The sequence below is a fragment of the Capsella rubella genome, unplaced genomic scaffold, assembly GCF_000375325.1.
Source record: "Capsella rubella cultivar Monte Gargano unplaced genomic scaffold, Caprub1_0 scaffold_14, whole genome shotgun sequence".
Lineage (NCBI taxonomy): Eukaryota > Viridiplantae > Streptophyta > Magnoliopsida > Brassicales > Brassicaceae > Capsella > Capsella rubella.
In genome coordinates, this window is record NW_006238910.1 from 72,620 (window position 1) to 95,762 (window position 23,143).

General features: G+C 35.7%; 4 protein-coding genes across 5 annotated transcripts; 3 read left to right on the forward strand and 1 right to left on the reverse strand.

Annotated features, from left to right (window-relative positions):
* Nucleotides 1–4,390: 4,390 nt before the first annotated feature.
* On the forward strand, nt 4,391–7,294 carry LOC17874522 (heparan-alpha-glucosaminide N-acetyltransferase). Of its 2 annotated transcripts, XM_023778219.1 has the most exons (13): nt 4,394–4,712; nt 4,788–4,925; nt 5,020–5,101; nt 5,182–5,258; nt 5,340–5,446; nt 5,525–5,642; nt 5,723–5,848; nt 5,928–6,019; nt 6,103–6,169; nt 6,447–6,525; nt 6,660–6,751; nt 6,861–7,004; nt 7,082–7,294. In XM_023778219.1, exons 1-13 carry the CDS (start codon nt 4,533–4,535, stop codon nt 7,106–7,108), a joined length of 1,329 nt encoding a protein of 442 aa, XP_023633987.1. In that variant the 5' UTR covers nt 4,394–4,532; the 3' UTR covers nt 7,109–7,294. The 2 variants fall into 2 exon arrangements, with proteins under 2 accessions (XP_023633990.1, XP_023633987.1); XM_023778222.1 differs by lacking the exons at nt 6,447–6,525; nt 6,660–6,751; nt 6,861–7,004; nt 7,082–7,294 and having other exon boundaries at nt 4,391–4,712; nt 5,936–6,019; nt 6,103–6,170.
* A 1,050-nt stretch (nt 7,295–8,344) lies between these two features.
* On the forward strand, nt 8,345–12,586 carry LOC111829350 (neurofilament medium polypeptide-like). Its single transcript, XM_023778252.1, has 6 exons — nt 8,345–8,417; nt 8,682–9,199; nt 9,460–9,699; nt 9,860–10,240; nt 10,728–11,309; nt 11,921–12,586. The coding sequence occupies exons 1-6, from the start codon at nt 8,345–8,347 to the stop codon at nt 12,584–12,586; spliced, it is 2,460 nt and encodes an 819-aa protein (XP_023634020.1).
* A 2,134-nt stretch (nt 12,587–14,720) lies between these two features.
* Nucleotides 14,721–15,154, forward strand: LOC111829353 (uncharacterized protein At4g04775-like). Its single transcript, XM_023778259.1, has 2 exons — nt 14,721–14,777; nt 14,885–15,154. Exons 1-2 carry the CDS (start codon nt 14,721–14,723, stop codon nt 15,152–15,154), a joined length of 327 nt encoding a protein of 108 aa, XP_023634027.1.
* Nucleotides 15,155–17,077: 1,923 nt separating this feature from the next.
* LOC111829354 lies at nt 17,078–18,713 on the reverse strand. The gene is made up of 2 exons (XM_023778266.1): nt 17,841–18,713; nt 17,078–17,626 (listed from the first exon to the last, which is right to left on the reverse strand). Exons 1-2 carry the CDS (start codon nt 18,711–18,713, stop codon nt 17,078–17,080), a joined length of 1,422 nt encoding a protein of 473 aa, XP_023634034.1.
* Between the last annotated feature and the right edge of the window lie 4,430 nt (nt 18,714–23,143).

Sequence of the window (23,143 nt, forward strand, 5' to 3'; positions counted from 1 at the left end):
TTGGAAGATTCAAGAATGGTTTAGGCCCATAACTTCACAAGGATTACCACATTGATATGACCTAGTTACTGGATCCCAACAAAACTAGCAATAAATTAGATAAACTAACTCTGTTCGTAGTCTTGACAATCAGCATTTTCTTTCTAGGTCATAGATAAGAATCATTTCTCGAAGCATCAAAGAAAGAGTAGAAAGCCATGGTCATCAGATTTTAGTAGAATAGATCATGTGGATAAATAGATGATACTTATGTTTCGAATTTTCACAAACAAAAAGTTACACAGTAAAATATTATTACTGGTATAACGACATTTACGAAAAATAACGTCGAGAAAATTGCAATCGTTGGAAATAGAGGCTGGACACTTCAGTTGCAGAAGATGGACGTCGGAGACCTATTGCAGTCGCTGTTTGATTTAGTGACAAAAAATTAAGGGAAAACCCCCGAAAAATACCAGGTTTTTTTTTTGGACGTTAAACTTGAACTATTTTTTTAGAAGAAAAATACATACAATAATTAATATTTCTGATTTTGAATTCAATAAGTATATTATTCAAGTATGTTTGACCCATTACAATTTCTTTTTTTTTCTTTATAAATTGAAAAATTTATATTCGTTTTTAAAAATTAAATAATTGCATATGCGTGCAAAATCTACATTTTTATTATTATATGAATGATATGATGAGTTACCATATAAAGATAAAAGGTGAAATATAATAATTAATAACAAATTAATATGTTTAAGTTAGATATCAAATCTTCTATGTTTATTTGACTAGTTATTCATTTAAAAAAAAAATAGTAATATATTTTCATTATATAATTAAATTAAATTAATTAAATTATTTTTTTGTTCAAAAAAAATTAATTAATATGTTTATTCTTTAACCCGCTAATAAAAATTTAAATAATTTGTAATTTTAATAGAACTAGAATGGTGATTTTATAATTATAGAGTAAGAACATGTTTTCATTGTTTGATGCCGATAAAAAAGGTTATGGTAAATGATCATTAAGGAGAAACATATAAGCGTGTAAAAATGATATATAAAAATGATTAAATCAAAACATATTCAAGTTTTATAGAAATATATGTACTCTGGATTAGCATATTGAGTGAATTAAAACTTGGTAAGACTGATTCATTTTGGAATAATAGAAATTAAAACTTGTATGTAAAATAAGAAGAAATCTAGGTGATGGAAAACTGCAAAAAAAAAAAACTACTAAAAATGTGAGATTTGATAAATTTTCTTCTATGATTGAATATAGTATAAAGTACCACTATACACACTAGGTTTTGACCCGTGCTACACCGTGAGACAGTTTTTTGATACATTTTATTTCGGTTTCAATTTCCTAACCTTAAAACACTAAATTATTCTTATTTTTGACTAATAAATTGTTTTCATATTATGATTTCTACTTTACCTAAAAACTTTATAGCTTGTTTCTTAGTTGTTGTGTTTCCAAATCAAATGTGTTTAATTTAGAATGGTGTAAGAATATTTAATAAGGTGTAGTAGTTTTATGGTGTAAATATTGGCAACCATTTATCGGTAAGACTTATTAGAAAATAATGCTTTTTCAAATATTTTATTAAAAATATTAGATTTATATGCTGTTTTTAATTTTACAATACAGAAAATAGGAAATTTCATTAATATGTACCAACAAAAACAACAGAATACAAAATCTTAATACAAATTTTTTTTTCAACAAATATTAATACAATTGTTGGTGGGTGAATAATATTCTATTAATATTAACTAAAAATCACTCTGGTAAAGGTAATTACTTAATACAAATTTAGATGGTTATTAGAATATAAAACAGAACATATTTAATTTTCCCAGTATAAATAAAATTTAAAAAGATTTTGATTATTTTATACAATATTTTTATTGTAAATATCCATTACTAACTTATAAAAGAAAGATAATTTTTGAGAAATGCCCCTTTTGGTGTACCCATTTTTAAAAATACCCCTTTTTCTATCCATTTTTAGAAATACCCATTTTCAAATATGAAAAATTATAAACTTTATATGGTTGATAAGGTACATCAAGATTATCAATACTACTGGGAGACTAAATCCAAATATTTATAAGGTTTTAAAAGGTTCTAAACGGCATTTATAAGGTTTTTATAAGGTTTTTATAAGATTTACAAAGTTTTTAAAAGGTTTTTAAATGATTTTTAAAAAGTTTTTAAAAGGTATTTATACGATATTTATGAAATATATATCTAAAATTATACATATATAATGATAATTTGTATCTATAAATATAAACTTACATATATTGTTTTGATAAATTTTAAATTTTATAGTGACTTTTTCATAAAACTAGAAAGAAGGGTATTTTTAAAAAGTGGTATTGAAAAAAAGGTATTTTTGAAATTCCATCTAAAAAGAAAGATAAAGAAAAATTGTATATATAAATCGTTAGAATTAATTTTTCAATAGATGCCGAAACGATGCCAAAAAAAAAATAAAAAAAATAGATGCCGAAACGAGAAATAGTCAAATAAGAAAATACCGATGTCATGAAAAAAACAAATAACCAAAAAAAAAAAAGAAAACTTGATCAAACATCAGATTGAGATCAACAAATATCCAAATCATCTAATCTTCGTCGTATGGTGTACAATCTAACTGTGAGTTTCTATCTTTATTATATGGGACTAAGACCTCTAAATATTTTTCATCAATCATCTTTTCTCTAATTTTTAATATCTGCAATCTGTTTTGAGATTTTATAGAAATTATCCAGAAGTTAGAAAGAAAAAAAAATCAAAGCAAAGAGATCTGAAAAAAAAATCGAAATAAAAATTGCAGTTTGTCATCTTCATGACAAATCATAATTATCTCTTGTAAGTAATCATCACTTGCAATTAAGTTGCTTGCACATCATTCTATAGATGATTTGTTAAGGATTTATGAACAATACTATACTAAGTGAAGAAGTGGTTTTTATCTAAAACTCAAAGGTGTCCAAATGATATATTAGTCCCCCGATCACGATCGTAGTAGGAGTTTAAAAGTTGTATGCCATGTTTAGATAGTGATACTGGTGTTCAGTCGAATTAGGCTAATATATTTGTCATGGAACCTCTGTTTATTAATTATGATCGCTGATGTGAAACCTTTGTTTCTTTCTTAGTATTAAAACGGATTAAGGGTGTCACGGTCCCTATATATAACAAGCTGGAAATGTGTGTTTATCTCTTGTACATATACAGTTATAATTTAGGGGATTATTTGTTTGAATTGGCAGGATATTTCGCAATGTTCTACTCTATCTTGTTTACTATTTTTGCCTCTCTCGAATTAAATTATGTTCAGCTTTAGCTATCTGCCGGACTTGCATTTTAACGATCATAGATTTAGTGACTCTCCTTCAGTGGAACCTAGAAAACTTCCATAAAGACCCTGAGACTCCCTTTAAAATAAACAAAAGAAAATAAAAGTAGTTTTTTTTGTAAATAGAAATTGAAGTGAATAAGTTTTCAAATGAGAGGCACATGAGAAAATGACACCAATAACCTTTTTATGATACCCTCTTTTAAAAATACCTTTTTAAAAAAGTTTTTTTAAGGAATTGCAGAATAATTTTGGCAGGAAAATTTTTGTCGGAAATTTTTTGGCAGAATTTTTTTTTTGCGGGAATATTAAAAGTGGTGCAAATTTTTGTAATTAACCATATTTTCATCTTTTATTATATTAAATAAATTTCTATAATTCTAAGTTGTTATTTATTTAGGTAGTCATAAATTAAAATTATCTATATAATAAGCTCCATTGGGCATAAATTTAATTTATCTATTAATATTATTCTAAATACTTATTATTCCAAATATTAAATTATTTTCGAATTTAATAAAAATGTAACTGAATTAATATTGTTTTATTTAGTACAAAATATACTATTTTGAAATATCAGATTTTTAATTTTATTTGTACTTGTTAAAAGTTAGTGTTGTTTAATAAACGTGACTGATTTATTATTACGGTTACGGTTTTTAACCGTATTATACGGTTACGGTTGAGAGATGGTTTGATTAAATACGGTAATAGTTAGATTTTGACCATGTCCTCCTAATAGAGATGATTTTAGTTCTTTATGAAGTTCAAATCATACACAGTAAAAAAAGAAAAAGTTATATGATTTTTTACATTTTAGTAATTTAGGATGATAAATTTTAGCTTTTTTTATCTACTTAGCGTGGGTTTCTCTTACTTGCAGGCCCACAAAAGGAAAAGAGAATAACCAGTAGCCGCTGTGAACGAATCAAGTTTGGATAAGGTCCAATCACGACCAAGCCACGTGCAAAATCTCAAGTTATTGGACAATAACAAACGGTTCAAGAGGCTCACTCCAAGTCTCCAACCGTTCTCGTTAAGGCAAATCACATTCATGTTCTGTGTTTCTCTTCTTACTTGACAAAGGTTTTAAAAATTCGATATAATTTTTTTTTTCTAATTATAAATATATATAGAGACGCTGCAGTAGATGAATTTGTTGTGATGCGAACGAAACTAACGATGTACGAACCAATCAAAGGCATTGATGTTGATGATGACTATCAATGTCGAGAGAAGAAAGATATTGAGTCTGCTGCTCTTCAGATTTCTCGTTCTTCTCTTCCTCTTCCCGACAAGGAACGATTAGTTTCACTTGATGTCTTCCGTGGCCTTACCGTCGCGGTAAGTATGTTCTGTCTGAAATTAATCGCTTTCTAATACCTTAATTAGCGATGTAATTGGATTGTTGTTTAACAGTTGATGATACTTGTTGATGATGTTGGAGGGATCTTACCAGCTATTAATCATTCTCCTTGGGATGGTATTACACTAGCGGATTTTGTCATGCCTTTTTTCTTGTTTATTGTTGGTGTCTCTCTTGCCTTTGCTTATAAGGTAATCTTGGGACTTTGTTGTGTTGTATGTATGTTCTTATCTTTTTTGTAAGACTGAGTAAGTTCATCACTAACTTGATTTGTTTTGGTTACAGAACTTGTCATGTAGGTTTGCTGCAACTAAAAAAGCTTTTATTCGATTTTTGAAACTTCTCTTACTTGGTCTTTTTCTCCAAGGTTTGGTTTGTCTTCTTGAACTCAATGTGTTGGTGATGGTGATACATATGTATTTATTAACGTTTTGTTTAAGTTTTCAGGAGGGTTTATTCATGGTCTCAACAACTTAACTTATGGAATAGATGTAGAAAAAATTAGATTCATGGGCATATTACAGGTATATGATCTATTCTAGAGTAACATTGAAACTTATGTGTTCCTAAACTCTCATTGTAAATTTGTAGCCTCTCTTTTTCAGAGAATAGCAATAGCCTACTTAGTTGCTGCACTGTGTGAGATTTGGTTAAAGGGGCACCATAATGTCAGCTCAGAGCTATCTATGATCAAGAAATACAGATTTCATTGGTAACTGTCTTATATTCTTGCATTTGTATACAATAATAGTTAAGCACTTGCTTGAATTTATCATGGTCTCATCGACAGGGTGGTTGCATTTGTTATTACAACAATATATTTGTCCTTGTTATACGGTTTATATGTGCCGGACTGGGAATATCAGATTTCAACCGAAGACCAAGCATCAACATTGACAACATTCTTGGTTAGATAGTGTTTTTTCCTTCTACATAACATTCCTTATTATCACTCTTCATAGCATTGATAATCTTTACAACTGCTTAGAATCTGAAAGTGAAATGCGGGGTACGAGGACACACCGGACCAGGCTGCAATGCAGTTGGAATGATTGACCGAATGTTTCTAGGAATCAAGCATTTGTACAGGAAACCCGCATATGCACGAACCAAGGTTCTTGATATAACTCATGTCTTTTTTTCCTCAGTATTTGTTTTAAGTCCATATCATTTGATTTCTTATATCTTTTCAGCAATGCAGTATAAATTTTCCGAACAATGGGCCATTACCTCCAGATGCTCCTTCTTGGTGTCAAGCGCCTTTTGACCCGGAAGGCCTCTTAAGGTCTCTGCTTTTACTATCTAAAAATATTAAGTAGCAAGTTGTGCTTTATCATTGCTCACAAAAATAACTTTGGTCGATTGTAGTTCGTTGATGGCCACGGTTACATGCCTAGTTGGTCTGCATTATGGCCATATTATCATCCACTTCAAGGTAAATATATCTTTATTTTTCTTTGAATAAGTTCAGCTCCTCAACTCTTAGCTATATGCCTCCTATAAGTAGCAGATTACAGCTGTTGTGAGTTGGTTAGAGAGACGTTAGTAAGGGTAACGAGCCTTCCATAATATAAGACATTACAATTCTCCCGTTAACATAGTCTTAGTCTCTATGGTTTTGGTGAATTGGAATAAGAATATCAGTTTTGTAGCATTTGTTTCTGATCTTATTAGAAACTTACTAATATTGCTTTGTACTTAACTTCTTACAGGACCATAAAAAGCGTTTGAATCAATGGATTTCACGTTCTTTTTGTCTTCTGATGTTAGGCCTTGCACTAGACCTCTTTGGTATTTTTCTTGACTCTTATAACTCTCATTTACATAATTTTTGGTCCTAATTCATTGGAAGATCAAAATACCTTATCAACTTGTCATATTGAAATATCGTTCATTGTCACATTCGTTTTTTCGATTCCTTGCAGGCATGCATCTAAATAAACCTCTATACACATTGAGTTACATGTGTGTTACCGTAGGCGCCTCTGGATTTCTCTTATCCGCGATATACCTAATGGTTTGGTTTGCTATTATCTTGCATCTCTTAATGACATACAAGATACTGTGAGACTAAGAAGCATCACATTGTTAAAATGTAAAATATCTTTCTCTTACAATCTTCACAGGTTGACGTTTATGGTTACAAACGAGCAAGTCTTGTCTTAGAGTGGATGGGAATACATGCCTTACTAATCTACGTTCTTATTGCTTGCAATCTTGTCTTTCTAATCATTCATGGATTCTACTGGAAGAAGCCCATTAACAATCTCGTAAGTTTTACTTTGTTTTATTGTTTACCATTGTTAGAGTTTTGTGTTGGAATTCAAAATGTTATTATTGTTTGCAGCTTCATTTAATCGGAATTGGGAAGTAAAGAAGAGAAGAGAAGGCAGGTGAACTAACATAAAGTTTCATAATGTGTTTGTCAGAAAGAAAAAAATGTTATCTTCATTCATGCACAAGTGGGATCCAATTTGATTATGCTAGTTTTGTAAATCGAATCTCATCATATTTCACATTCTTTTTTATATTTTTATAAATTTTCCAAATATCTCGTCCATTACATTATTGTAACAACTACGAGTGAACGCAGTCAGTATAAAACACGGCAAAATAATGTAACACAAAAAAAGAAAACACTATTATAACCTCGAATAAAATAAAATAAAAATCATAAAGGAATGGGAAACATTTCGAATCAAAGAAATAATAGTGAACAAAAAAGAAGTCATTTAGATAGAGAACAATTGTGTGTTTATTCCTTAAACAAACAAATCTTTTTTTTTTATTCTTTAGATGTTTAGTGGGATGGGTGTAATTACAGTAAACACTCTTGTTCATATTTCACTTAATTGTCATGTCAAATCCGAATGCTACGTCATACCCGAAATTGCCACGTCATTATCAAAATTGCCACATCATCATTGCCAGTTATTCTAGCATTAATGATCAAGAGGGAAACTGAACAATTTCTTTCGTAACTGTTCACAATCGAAAAAAAAATTCTTTCTCTCTCGAACACGACGAGTTTGCCGCCGCCGCCAAATACATTACTCGCCGCTGAACACGACGAGTTACGCTCTCTCTGTCTCGCTCTAAGTAGCAGTCGCCGTGAGTCGCCGTGAGTCGCCGTGAGTCGTCCTAAGTCGCTGTGTGTCGCCGTTCATCGTCGTTGAAGAATACATTCAAGACCTTTCGTATCCCGGTAAGTGTAGAACTGTATATTGAGTTTTTCCGACTATAATCGTGTTTGTTTTTGCTTATTACGGCTGATTGTCGCCGTCATTAGATCTATTCATTCGACGGCTTAGTTAAAGTATTCTTGATGGCTGGTTTGTTAGATCTATCGATTCGACGACTGAGTTACTTATTATGTTATCGCTGAATTGTCTCAGTTTGTGATTGTTGCGTCTGAGTTAGAGTATTTGTTATGGCTCAATTATAAGCTTGTTGTATGTGGCGGCTGAGTTATAGTTTATGTTGCGGCTGAGTTATAGTGCTTATGTTGTGGCTGAGTTAGAGTATACATTATGGCTGAGTTATAGTGTATGTTGTGGCTGAGTTTGTTGTATGTTGCGGCTGAGTTATGATATGTTTATACTTATTTCAGATGGCTTCAGAACAAGCAATGCGTTATCCACGAAGACTTTACGAAGAAGGGATGTCTAGGCTCAAGAATAAAGGCATGTGTACCTATTTTAGGATGACAGATTTCCCTGGGGTTAGGGAATAAATTGGACAAGACACGTGGGATGAAATCAAGAATTTACCTCTTGGAATAGTTGCTAAGTTAGTTGAAAGCAAATTCGTTTGGTCTGCTAAGACTGTACACTTTCTTTTGAGTAGACAGTTGAGAATAAAACACAAGAAGATTTGGTGTTTAGTTTGTGGCCAGCCTATAAGGTTTGGCTTGAATGAATTTGCTCACCTCACTGGGTTAAACATAGATTCAACTCCATCAGAGAAGTTTGAACCTTCAGTTGACTACAAACAACTCTTAACAGAAGAATTGAAAGTGCCTGGTGGGGAAGGTCCAACATATGATGAGCTACTTAGAGGACTATCAGTGTGCCAAAAATGGTCTGTAAAGAAGCGCAAATGGTTGGGGCTATTGATTATTCTAGCCATTGCACTTTATTGCGTGCATAATAACTCAAGGATACCATTTGAAGCTGCAAAAAGAGTTCTTGATGATGAATCCATGCAAACTTATCCATGGGGTCGGGTAGCATTTGAGACTCTCGTCGATAATATAAAGTGCTTCAATCCTTCAGGTAAGACGTACACCCTTGGTGGGCCGGTTTACGTGTTACAAGCTTGGGCATATGATTCAATAAAATGCTTAGGAGAGCGATATGGGAATTTAGTCGACAATGAAGAGATCCCGTTGCTTCGATGGCGTGGAACCCGTACACGTGCATCATTCGATGAGGCCATTGCTGAAGATATCAGAAAGTATGGTGAGGTAAGATTATGGCTGAGTTTTAAATGGCTGACTTACATTTAGTTATTGCTGAGTTATGATTTAGTTATGGCTGACTTATATTTACTTATGGCTGAGTTATAGTTTAGTGATGGCTGAGTTATAATTTATTTATGGCTGAGTTATAATTTAGTTATGACTGAGTTATAATTTAGTTATGGCTGGGTAATAATATTGTTATCGCTGAGTTATTATTTACTTATGGCTGAGTTATACCTACTGATGTTTGTCTTCTAATGTAGGTGCGTGTGAGTAAAATGGTGATGAAGGGTGATGTAAGTGAGTTATTTCATACGTGGCCAAATCAAGAAGAAGAAGACTCAGAACTTTCCAACTTGGTCAATGACATACATAAGGATGTGTTTATTAAAGGTCTTTGGGATGTTAAAGCAAATGAGAAGAAGAAAGCTGGAAATGTTATAGCAGCGGTTGAGTCTGAATCTCCTGCTAAGAAGCAGAAAGTTGAGAGGGTGTTGATTCTGGTGCTGAAGATGCACAGAAGAAGAAAAAGAGAAAAGAGGTAACTGAAAAGAAGAAGAAGAAGGAGAAGAGTGAAGTAAAGGTAAGTTATATGTTATATAGTCATATATATTGGCATGGATTTTCACGTTTTGATTATCAGTTTTTGTGTATGTTTTGTAGGCTAATAGTGAGGAGGACGATAGTGGTGAAAAGTCGTCAATTAAATTACTCCTGGATATGGTGTCTACCATGAACTCAAGGCCGGTTACCTTTGACGTTAAGTTGCAAAATGTTGATGATAAGTTGCAAAATGTTGATGATAAGTTCAAAAATGTTGATGAAGAATTTAGTAAGATGAAAGACATCATTTCCATCCTTGCCAAAAGTGGAGGCCTAGCTGGTCTCATGAGTGGCAAAAAGATTCCTGAGAGCGAACCATTACCAATCCAGACCATCCCCAATATCAGAATTAGGGATGCTTTTGAGAGAAAAACAGAACAACAGACACCTGAATTTCAACGGAAAACGTCAAGCCGAGACTACTCTGTTACTAGTCCCCCGGTAAGCTGAGAATACTTATAACGTTATGGCTGAGTTATAGTGTATGTTATGGCTGAGTTGTGTTATATTATGGCTGAGTTATTTTTATGTTAGGGCTAAGTTATTCAATGTTTTGGCTGAGTTGTTTGATGTTATGGCTGAGTTATTGTATGTTATGGCTGAGTTATTGTATGTTATGGCTCAGTTGTTTGATGTTATGGCTGAGTGATTGTATCTTATGGCTGAGTTATTGTATGTTATGGTTGAGTTATTGTATGTTATGGCTCAGTTGTTTTATGTTATGGCTGAGTTTTTGTATGTTATGACTGATTTATTATTATGTTATGAAGTTGCATGAGAAGAAAATTCAGGAAGAAGGAGAAGAAGTAGTTCAGAATAGTAATATTCCTTGGTGCAATAAGAATATGAATAAGGATTTCGATGAGGCCAACACGACCAAAGAAGATCTTGCTGATTTCATTGAGAAGTCTCTCTCTCCTGCTTTAAGAAAACGCGGCCTTTGACGAGGAATTTAGAGGCACAACAGAGGAAAGAAGCAGAGGCACAAAAGAGGAAAGAGGAGGGACATAAAAGGAAAGAGGAGGCACAAAAAAAGAAAGAAGATGCACAAAAGAAAAAAGAAGCAGATGCTCAGAACAGGAAAGAAGTAGAGGAAAAGAAGAGGGCAGAAGCTGAAGCAAAGAGAAAAGAGGAGACAAAGAGGAGAGGTAGAAAGCCTAAAGATGTGAAGCAGCTCAAAGTAAATGTTCCTTCTGATCTAGTGGAAGATGTTCAGGAAAGTGTTGGTAAGATTCCTACTATGAGGCTAAAAATCCCAAAGGAAGAAAAGACAGAGGTTAAGGAGGTTGAGGAAAACAAAGAGGTTAAGGAGGTTGAGGAAAAGAAAGAGGACAACAAAGCGGCTGACATTGATTTAGAGGATATCACAGATAATAATCCTTTTGATACTTTCGAAGTCTTACCTGAATCTGATGATGATGAAGAAGAAAAGATTAGGAATGAAAGGATTAAAGCTATAAGAACAGCAAATTTGAAGTTTGCTACTGATGGGAGTTCATTGTATCTACGGGCAAGTCCTCATATTTTTCCATTGATTGGAGATAACAGACTTACGTGAATGAGGTAGAGTTGTGGACCTTTAGTTGCAATATATGATCCTCTCGCCTTTGTTGATCCGACCAAATTGCAGAGAGTATTGGATTTCTTAACTCCACACAAGTATGTCATTCATACTTATGATCCAGTTGATTACTGCTTCTTTACCCTATATATATATATTAAAGTGTGTTTTTTTTAGGAATATCCCATATGGCAAGTCCTCACGTGACATTGAATTATATAAGATTCTCATCACTGAAAGAAGGTACTGGCCAGTTAAGGACACCAAGTATGGATGGCTGACGGACGAAGTAAGTTTTACATTATGTGATGGCTGAATTATTATTATGTTATGGCTGAGTTATTATAACGTTATGGCTGAGTTATTATAACGTTATGGCTGAGTTATAATTACATTATGGCTGAGTTATTATTATGTTATGATTGAGTTATTATAACGTTATGGCTGAGTTACTATTACGTTACGGCTGAGTTATTATTACATTACAACAGAGTTATTATTACATTATGGCTGAGTTATTATTACATTATGGTTGAGTTTAACTTTATCGTTTTTTACAGCATTTGGGTGCTTATATGAGACTCCTCAGGAAACGGTCCATGGAAGAGCCCTCCCCATACCACACTAAATGCATTGCGTTTATAGACCCGTGTTTTTCTGCTTTACTCATTCAGGATCATAATGAAACATTCATTACTAGACCAAAAAGGTTTAAATTCAATGGACCCTATGAGGACATTGTGAATGGGAAAATGCCGCAAGATCAGCCCACAGGTCTGATGTGGATACAAGATGTGGATGTAGTGTATTTTGTTATACAAACCGAAGGTGATCATTGGGTGGCGCTAGAAGTGAACCTGATTAAGAGCCATATTGATGTATATGATAGCATTGTGGGACACGTAACACCTGAAAGTGAAGCTAGAATCATGAAGTTTGTTAAGCCGTTTGCGCGTATGATTCCAGAAATGCTGAACGCAATAGTCCCTCCCTCACTCCGTGCACATAGTTCCAAGATGTTTTCCTTCAGAAGGAGGAGTGTCTCGAAGGTCCCTCAAAACAGAGACCCGGGTGACTGTGGCGTGTACGCTCTTAAATATTTGGAATGCCTAGCGCTTGGTGTAAGTTTCGATGGCCTATGTGATTCAAATATGCAGGCTATATGGCTAAAGATGGCCGCATACATTATGGTTGAAGCTCTGAATATGTATGACCTGTTTATGTAATATTATTTTTTGTTGACTTATTATGATAATAGAATATTTGAAGTTATGGCTGATTTGTGTTTTTGTAATGACTGATTTGTGTTTTTCTAATGACTGATTTGTGTTTTTGTTATGGCTAAGTTATAAATATAGTAATGGCTGACTTATGTATATACTTATGGCTTAGTTATGAATATAGTTATGGCTGAGTTATGAAAGACATATTAAATTTAACAATAAACAAGTATTTTTAATTCAACAATTAACTTAATATTAGGGTATTAGGATATATATTATTGTGGCTTTGTAATATAAAAGATAAATTAAACTAATATGCAAGATAAATTTATATTACGTTAGTGTATTACACTATCTGCCTAGTAATGGGACAAGCATTTAAGGGTAATATCTCTTTGTAGTAAACCTAAGTCTTAAAAGGTATAAATACGAGCTAATTTAATTATATTCATTGTCACCATTGAATAAAAATGTTAATTTCATCTCATCTAAGTGGCGTAATAACATGAATGTATGAATAATCTTATATTTCAAATTTGAGGTTTGGCTGAGTTATTGAAGTGTAACAGCTGAGTTATTTTTCATCGTTATGGCTGAGTTATGTAAATGTTACGCCTGAGTTATGGGTTTGAATTTGAGATTCGAGGTTTGGCTGAGTTATAGTTAGGCAGATTTTGAGGTTTGGCTGACTTATCGTAAATTAAATATGTAGGTTTGCTGAGACTAACCCAGACGACGTCGTTTATTGTTTCTTCTTCCTTTTACACATAATTAAGAAGTTATTTAGGGTTCTTTCGATTTCTGGGTTTGCCTGTGATTTCTGGGTTCCAGTTCCCATCTTTTAATAATGAGCGACTACTCGTCGAGTTCATATCATTCAGCACATGATGCTTACCCTCCAGATCTTCCGACGAATTGCGGATGTTGGTGTGGTAACGATATCATCACATACATATCGAAGACAAAGGAAAACTGTAACGCCCGCGATCCCGAATAGGATCGTTGGTCGAGACTTAGTTCGAGAATGAAGGGGAAAACTCGAACAAGTCTAAAACGGAGCTGACTACCAGCTCGAAATGTAGGAAAAGGGAAAAGGAAGAAGTATTGATCGAACAATCCAGCTGAAAAGATCAGTTAAACTAACTCGGCCAGCTGCCGGGTAGTGGTACCAGCTCGACCCCAGCTGCCCGGAAGTAACACCAGCTCAACCAGTTGCTTGGAAAGCTCGACCAGCTGTCCGCTAGTCAAAGAAGTTGTGATGTTTACTCACCGAACGAGCTAACTGGACGGTTACCAAAGGAAGAGCGAACATGTATCAGTGAAACGGTACGAATGGAAGGATACCAGCAAATCGGTGCGAGTGAAAGGTGCATCGACCAGGTGCCTTTTCGAACGGAAGGGTTGGCCGAGACACTAGAAATAGTGAGTCTCGTCTTCAGTTTTGGGGCACGTTCGGAGATCGGAAATACTTATTATTCTTGAATTTAACTTCGAGAGAAATACTAAGGAAAGTCGGAATCCGATAAAAAGTTAATACCGAGACCATAAGATCGGTTGTGGGGGGGGTGCATAGAAATTCGATAGTTGCATAAGCATGATCATATGCATAACTTTGTTCGGATAGATTGTTCGGAGAAAAGGGAACGCGGCTCGGTGAGTTGAATCATTGATGATACTCGACCGAACTGATGCGCGGACTACCTCTCTACCAAACATTTGAACGGGCAGAGTTGTTAGTGTAACTTAGCGAGCTTTGCATGCAAAACGATGGTGATTAAGTAAACATGTTACTGATTTCCTATGTGGTTTCAGGGAAAGAAGGTGATCGAGGGGATGAAAGGGCTTAGGCGCGAGGACTCAAGGCCGGGAAGATGAGTGGTGATGGATGTTGGGTAGTTAGATCGATTATACAACTTGTAATAGCTTATATGCAAACTCATAAGTTGTATCGAATCCTTACTTATTAATAAAGTATTTGAATGGTTGTTTTACTCTATATTTTGCATATCGACTCTAAAAAATGAATCCCAGAATTATTACAAATAAATTGTCTAAGGAATGGGCCCTAAAACTTGGTTAAGTATGGATAGTTGGTTATTAGATCGAAGGTTACCTCTCCGGACTTAGAATATCCGGGATGGGGTCTTTCAAAAACCCTTACCGTATCTTCTATAGATGCTCGATTGCTTTGAAGGTAGTAATTTTCATTTAATTATTTATTGCTAACATATGGGTACCGATGTGAATTTTTTGTTTTTTTTTGTTAAGTAGAGGCCGAATGAATCACATTTCTTCAAATAGGTTGATGAGGCATCGGTTGAAGAAATTAAGATGGTCGACGAAAAGGTAAAGAGAATAGAAGAAGATGTGACAGACTTAAGGCATAATGTTACTCAAAATTTATATCTCCAAAAAGAAATGTTTGACAAGCTTGAGGAAGATTTGGGTAAGAAGCTTGAGGAAAAATTGAGGAAGAAGATTGAGGATGATATGGGTAAGACAGCTTTTAAGACAATTTGTCTACTCTCTGTAATAGGAATCGCAATTGTATGGCTATGGAAGAGAATGTAATTGTTGTTTGCATCATGTTTCATCATTTTTAGACTGATTATGTTGTAATTTGTGTTCTTTAACCAACAATTTTAGAGCTCTTTCTCATGTTTAATGAAAATGGGTTAGTCTGAGTTCTGATTATGTTACAGTTGAGTTACGGCTAAGTTACAGCTGAGTTATACGGAAAGTTACGGCTGAGTTATACGAAAAATTACGGCTGAGTTATATGGAAAGTTACGGCTGAGTTATGAGTTAAATTTTAATTAGCAATTATATAATTATAATATGGATATAACATATAATATAAATATATAAATATATATATATATATATATTTTTGCAGCAAATATGCAAGGTAAAACTTATAATTTTGAAAAAATCAAAAAATCCACAATTACAACCAATTCATTATGTAGTGCTGGTTTTGACTAGAAACTAGTTTAGGGTATAGAAATATAACGATTATGTTAGATAGTTTTTGAAAAGTATCCAACAAAATCTACAATATTGATGAATAATATGGTACAATGATTGTATCATAATTAAATTTAGTATTTATGTGATTTCATAACTTGATTCTAACAACAAATTGACATAATGCATATTTGAGGTTTGGCTGACTTATTATATGTTCTGGCTGACTTATTCTATTTTATGGCTGAGTTATATAGATGTTACGACTGAGTTATGTTTTTTTCGAATGTAATGACTGATAAACGAGTTCAAGTTACGGTTGAGTTATGTTTTATTCGAATGTAACGACTGATTTATGAGTTCATATAACGGCTGAGTTATTCGCATTTTTAGCAGGTTATATGAGGATTGGTTAATTGCTTAATAAAAGAGGAAACAACATGATTCAAAAGAAAAGATAGTTGTTTTGGGTTACAAAGAAGTTCAAAAAGCAAAACAAAAAGAAGAAACAACATTCAAAAGCAAAGAAATTGAGAACAACATTCAAATCATTCATAAGTCTTAGAAGTGATAGACCAAATTCTTGAAACATATCCACCAAATTTGCCCAAACCATTGGATTCAACCACTCGGGCTTATCATCACCTCTCGCCCAAATCCTCCTCAACGCACGCATCTGCCAATAGAAACTTGATTTAGCATCCAAATTAAAATGCTTCCAAACGATTAACGTTTGACTTGGATCCCAGTTGTATTGGCGCTACATATAAGAAAAAAAATTAGGTTAAGAGAAAAGAACAATATGAATGAAAATGCTAAAAAATATGGTGCTTACCAGGAGGATTTTTAAACCATCGTATCTTGAAGTGGGCGGGAATCAAGCGATAAGTCGGCCACTCGTGGTGCTAGTTCTGACGAAGTATAAACTCGATCTCTTGGAAGAGGAAATGATGGAACTTGAACCACATAGGTTCTTTTTTGTTAATGAAAGCATCATATAAACCCACACCAGGGTTTAGAAAGGGAAGATCATCCCGACCAGGTCCGGCAAGAATCGCGTGAATCTCGTTAAGAACATGTCCTGGCAAAGGAGTAACGACTCCCATGTTGATGAGAGATGAAATGAAGATAAATGAATGGGAAAAAGACTTATGGTATAAGAAAACTGATTTATAAAGGGAAAGAGAGAAAAGACGAAGACGAAAGGTCGCGATGATTAACTTAGGTTTTCGCGGTATGATACGGCTGAGTTATCATATACAAAAAGAAGACGAAAGGTCACGTTACGGCTGAGTTATCAATCACGAAAGGTTTGAGTGGTATGTTTTTATGTTACGGCTGAGTTATCAATCACGGGAAGATGACGAAAGGTTGCGTCACGGCTGAGTTATCAATAACCTTATTGGGCTGTGTTATCAGAACATAAATATTTACGGCTGAGTTACCTAACATAATTGTAATTTACTAAGTTTATGTTACGGCTGAGTTGTCATGTAATAACTCACTTAAATATATAGGACGGCTGAGTTAAATCGATGTTACGACTGAGTTATGGATTACATAAAACAAACATTGTCTACACATAATCAAAACGAGAAAATCCATGCCAACAATACTACTTCCGACAAGTTTTTGCAATATGCCAAACTGCTTTACATCGAGAACATGCGTGTGGCTTCCTAGGGCGTTTATTCTTAAGTCAATTTCCACAGCTGATTTAATCCAGATTTTCTTCGGCCTTCCTGGCTGGTTTCCAATGATCGGAGGCACGCACGGTTGGTTAGTTACAATTCCAGGAACAGGGAGTGCAGCATCCGGAGACATGATTGAATCAGCATACGCGTTAATCAAATAACTGGTCTGGTAGGTAGGATAGGCAAGGGAAATACGAGACACACCCATATGCTCTGCAGCTGCGATTGCATGGAAGCAAGGTATTTTTCCGTGGTCGAGACGATGGCATGTGCATCTTTTTGGATCCAAATTTACAACATGCAAAGATGTTCCATATTGTACTTGTACACGTAAAGCATTAATCGGTTGTACTTCCATAAGTCTTGATACAGTTACACGGCCCTATTAGAGGAAAGAACAAAACATAAAGGTTACGACTGAGTTATATTCATAATGTAAACATGTTATGGCTGAGTTTTATAAATAACGACTGAGTTATAAGCATGTTATGGCTGAGTTAGATAAATAACGACTGAGTTATAATAACGTTATGGGTGAGTTATATAAATAACGACTGAGTTATAAGCATGTTATGGCTGAGTTATACAACGTTTACCTCTAACAGTTTTTCAACACCTCGTGAAAGCGTTGTTAGCTGTGATTTCGCATCTTCTCTCCGTTCAGCAAACCATCTAGTCATCATATTCCGTATGGATTCTAACAGTCGAACTATGGGAAGACTTCTACCATTTGATAGTGCTGTGTTCATAGATTCCACAATATTTAAAGTCATTAGGTTGTACCTTTCACCCGGGAAATGTACACGCGCCCAGATTTGCACCCAGCCTCTTTGGAGATATCCATGTAGTTGAGGATGAAGCGCTTCAATCTTATTGAATGCCTTTGTAAAATCAACCATCCGAAAACACCTAGCCACTTTTTTCACAAGTGGGAACAAATGTTTCCCTTTGAACTTCACCAATATGTTCTTATACAAATGATAAGTGCCAATTCCACGAGAAGCCAACGGATACACTTCACCAATTGCTTTCCCTATTGACTTATGTCTATCCGAGATGATCGCAAGATTCTTGTCGTCGGGAATAGCAACTTTGAGTTGCGTAAAAAACCAACGCCAAGAATCATCATTTTCAGTGTCAACAACACCGAAAGCTATTGGGAAAATTTGGAAATTTCCATCCTGAGCTAGGGCTGTTAGAAGCGTCCCTTTGTAACTACCGTGGAGAAACGTACCATCCACAACAATAACTTTCCGCATGTAAGCAAACCCAGCAATACTCGCACCAAATGCAAGAAAGACATACTTGAATCTATCACACTCATCAACTTGAAGACGCGTTATTGTACCCGGATTTGCCCGTCTTATCATGTAAAGGTAGGAAAGCAATTCTCCAAAACTTCCCTCTGGAGTTCCCATGTCGATCTTCCTTGCAAACCTTAGCGTCTTGTATGACTTCCAATAATCCATCTGTAGGCACCAACATATTAATAAGTCAGCCGTAACTAGATATAAGTCAGTCGTAAAGGAACGAAACTCAGCCGTAACATTATGATAACTAGGCCTGGGCAAAAAATCCGGAACCGAAAATCCGAACCGGAACCGATCCGAAAAATTAGACCCGAATCCGAACCCGAAATTTTAGATTTACCCTATTGGGTCCTAAACTCCTCTACCCGAAAATCCGAATCCGAACCCGAACCGAACCCGAACCCGAAAATACCCGAAATATAAATGTATTTAAATAATTTAGGACCCGAATACCCGAGTTCTCTATTCAAATATCCGAATTTATACCCGAAATTCTGATTTTTACCCGAAAATCCCGGTAATTATAAATAAAATTTCTGAATTTTTATCCAAAAATCTGGGTATTTACCCAAAATTTTGGGTATTTGTCCGAAAACCCGAAAATTTACCCGAAAATTTTCGGGTATTCGGGTAAATTTTCGGATATTTGTGTACCCGAAAAATTCTCGGATTTTTAACGGTTCTGAAAATTTATACCCAAACCGACCCGAACCCGAATGGACCCGAACCGAAACCGAACCGAATTTTTATGTTTACCCTATTGGGTCCTAAACTCCTCTACCCGAGAAACCCGAACCCGAACAGTTTTTACCCGAACCCGAACCGAGTATCCGAATGCCCAGGGCTAATGATAACTTAGCCGTCAAGGAATGAAAAGCCAGCCGTAAAGGAAAGAAAACTCAGCTGAAATAAATATAATTCAGCCGTAACGTAATAATAACTCAGCCGTCAAGTAAAGATAAATCAGCCGTTATGGATATAACTCCGCCGTAGTGTAAAGATATATCTGCCTTAATTACCTTTATGCTAAAATGCTTACTGATGATAATTTTAACACTTTCAGGACCAATGTCACCAAGAAAGTCCCTGTAACATCAGGTGTTGCTTGTTTGGATCGATTAGACCTCTATGTCACAGAACATGTGTGTATCGAATCATATATACGAACAACAAAACCAAGCTCATCTCCTTCTGTAGATGCACGAACTCTCCAAAGACATCCTTCAACCCAGCATGTAATATTCACTAAAGTCGTATTTGATGTTCGTCTTCTTCATCGTTCTCCTGATGCTCGCCGTATGCAGTAAAGTTATCATTATCAGATGACGCACCATCGGAGTCGTCGAAAACGTCAAATTGGGTTGAAAAGTCGTCATCTTCTTCTTCCTCCTCTGCTTTTTCGTACTCTGCTTGATCGTCATTGACTTCATCTTCTAAGGTTTCACTATAATCATAACAGAATCCATCAAATCCTCGAGCATCTTCTTCGTTTTCTACGGCTGAAGAAGCCGAACAGCGTGGCCGTTTCATCCTTCAATTCGATCTGTCCTTTGTCTTCGCAAACTCAACACAAAGTCATAGTTGATCGTTTCTCAATAGGTTTAGATAACAATGCAACTGTCGATCATTCAAGACATATACTGAGGGAGTATCATACGACATATTTTTCATAGCCGTGTACGAGAGCATGTAGCTCATCGTTACCTTATGGCTTAACTCATCCAATCCGTAGTCATCAAGAACCAATTTCACAAGCTTCTCGTGCGTTGTTTCCGCATCTACCTGCACAACTCTACAACCTCTATCGTCGGCGTTAAATACATATTTCGCTTTCTTTGTCCAATTACCAAACACAACAATTAATTGAACCGGATGATCCATGTACAAAAATGAAGAACCGAGGTGAATAACTCAGGTGAAAAAGAACAGAGTGTAAGAAAAGAAAGAAAAAAAATGAGGATTTGAAGAGGGCAACCTTTCGTATTTCCCTCGTTGATGACATGGAATGCTGACGTGGAACTATTCATTTGAAGTCGTAAATCAGCCACCAAACAAATAAGTAATTACTAAAATGTTTTTTAAGATGTCAAATTCAGCAGTAAAGTCAAGAAGTCAGCTGTAACGTAAAATAAGTCAGCCGTAACTGGAAACTGTATGAGTAATAAATCTTTCGTCAATAAGTCACCCGTAACATGGTTGAGTTTTCCGTTAAGTCAGCCAATTACGACTGAGTTATGTCTCTGAAACATAAGTCAGCCGTAACGACATCTGATAACTCAGCCAACCGGAGAAAGTTAAGTTAGCCGTGTCAAAGACATAACTCAGCCAAACTTCTGATAACTCAACCATCAGACTATAACTCAACTGTAACGGCGGCTGAGTTATTAGCCACTTTCTCATAACTCAGCCATATTTTTATAAGTTAGCCATAACTGTTGGCTGAGTTATGACGTAAGTCAGCCGTTGGCCCGAAACTCAGCCGTTGGCCCAGAACTCAGCCGTAACGTGACCTAACTCAGCTGTAACGTATGTTATGGCTGAGTTACTGGAGACACGCGCCATTTTGTCTGACGTGGCGATGGCATTTTTCGTAATTAGTTTTTTCTGATAACGTGTAAAAAGGGCACGCTAGTAATTAAAAAACATCTAAGGTTAAAAAAAGTTTCGGTGCATTCGGGTCAATACACCTAAAATATACTCTATCTAAGTAATTCTCCCATAAAAAAAACAAATAGAAAAAAATTGTTTTATCAAAAATTTGAAGCAAAAAAGTAAATCAATAATAATCAGAAATATGAATTTAAGATAATTTATGCAAGTACTAATATGAAGGAGAAAGAGATGTTATCAAAGGCTTTTACGACGGAGGAGGTTATTGTAGCTTTGAAAGGCATGGGGAGATACAAGGCACCGGGCCCGGATGTTTTCAAACCGGTGTTCTATCAACAATGGTGGGAGATTGTTGGTAGTTCTGTGACACGGTTTGTGCTGGATTTTTTCGAATCAGGAGTTTTGTCGGCGGCTGCGAATGACGTGCTAATTGTGTTATTAGCTAAAGTGGCGAGCCTGGAATCTATAACATAGTTTAGAGCGATGAGCTTGTGTAATGTTTTATTCAAAGTGATCACTAAGATGATGGCCATTAGGCTGAAGCATGTGATATCAAAGTTGATAGGACCGGCTCAAGCAAGTTTTATACCCGGACGGCTAAATATTGAGAATATAGTAGTGGTACAAGAGGCGGTACACTCTATGAGGAGGAAAAAAGGGCGGAAAGGATGGATGCTCTTGAAACTTGATCTTGAGAAGGCCTATGATCGGGTTTGTTGGGATTTCTTGGAAGAGACTTTGGAAGCTGCGGGGCTAGACGCGGGTTGGAGGAAAAGGATAATGGCGTGTGTGTCGAACCCCTCTATGTGTGTTTTGTGGAATGGTGAGAAGACTGAATCTTTTGTGCCGGAGAGAGGTCTTAGACAAGGAGATCCTCTTTCTCCATACTTGTTTGTGTTGTGTCTCGAACGTCTTTGTCATATGATTGAGGGCGCGGTGGGTAGAAAGGAATGGAGACCTATCACGATTTCACGGGGAGTCCCGAAACTCTCGCATATATGTTTTGCGGATGACATTATTTTATTTGCTGAAGCCACAGTTGCTCAAGTTAGGCTGATAAGAGGGGTCTTAGATAAGTTTTGTATGGCTTTGGGACATTAGGTTAGCCTTGAGAAGTCGAAGATTTTTTTCTCGGAGAATGTAAGCCGAGACATGGAGAGATCAATCACCGAGGAGAGTGGCATTGGGGCAACTATAGAGCTTGGGAAATACTTGGGTATGCCGATATTACAAAAGAGAATAAAACAGGAGACTTTTGGAGACATTCTTGAGAAGGTGTCGTCAAGGCTTGCGGGGTGGCGAAGTAGAATCCTGAGCTTGGCTGGTCGGGTTACATTGACAAAAGCGGTGTTATCTTCAATACTGGTACATACGATGAGTGCAATCTTACTCCCGGCTTCAACTTTAAATAGGTTGGATAAGTTGTCTCGATCTTTTGTGTGGGGAAGTACTCCAGAGAAGAGGCGAATGCACTTGATGGCGTGGGATAAAGTGTCCAAACCAAAGAGTGTGGGAGGTCTAGGCATTCGCAAATCTAGAGTGATGAATCAAGCGTTAGTAGCAAAAGTGGGATGGAGACTCTTAAATGACGGTGTTAGCTTGTGGTCTCGGGTTTTATGGTGCATGTATAAGGTGGGAGATATACTTGGTGGTCTACTTGGCGGAGTATCGGTGTTGGCTTGAGGGATGTTATTTTAAGAGGTGTAGGTTGGGTACCAAGGGACGGGTCGCGGATTCGTTTTTGGACTGATAAATGGCTTATGGATCAGCCGTTGGTGGATTGGGTCTCGGGCCAGATATCAGATGCAGAGAGAAGGAAATTTGCGGTGGATTATTGGGTTGAAGGAGTAGGATGGGATATGGCAAGGATAAAGGGGAGCTTGCCGAGGAGTTTATGCCAGAGGTTGTACGCTGTCGTAGTTAAGGGCGTCCCGGGGTTGCAAGATCAGTTGGCATGGAAGAGCACGGAGAATGGATGT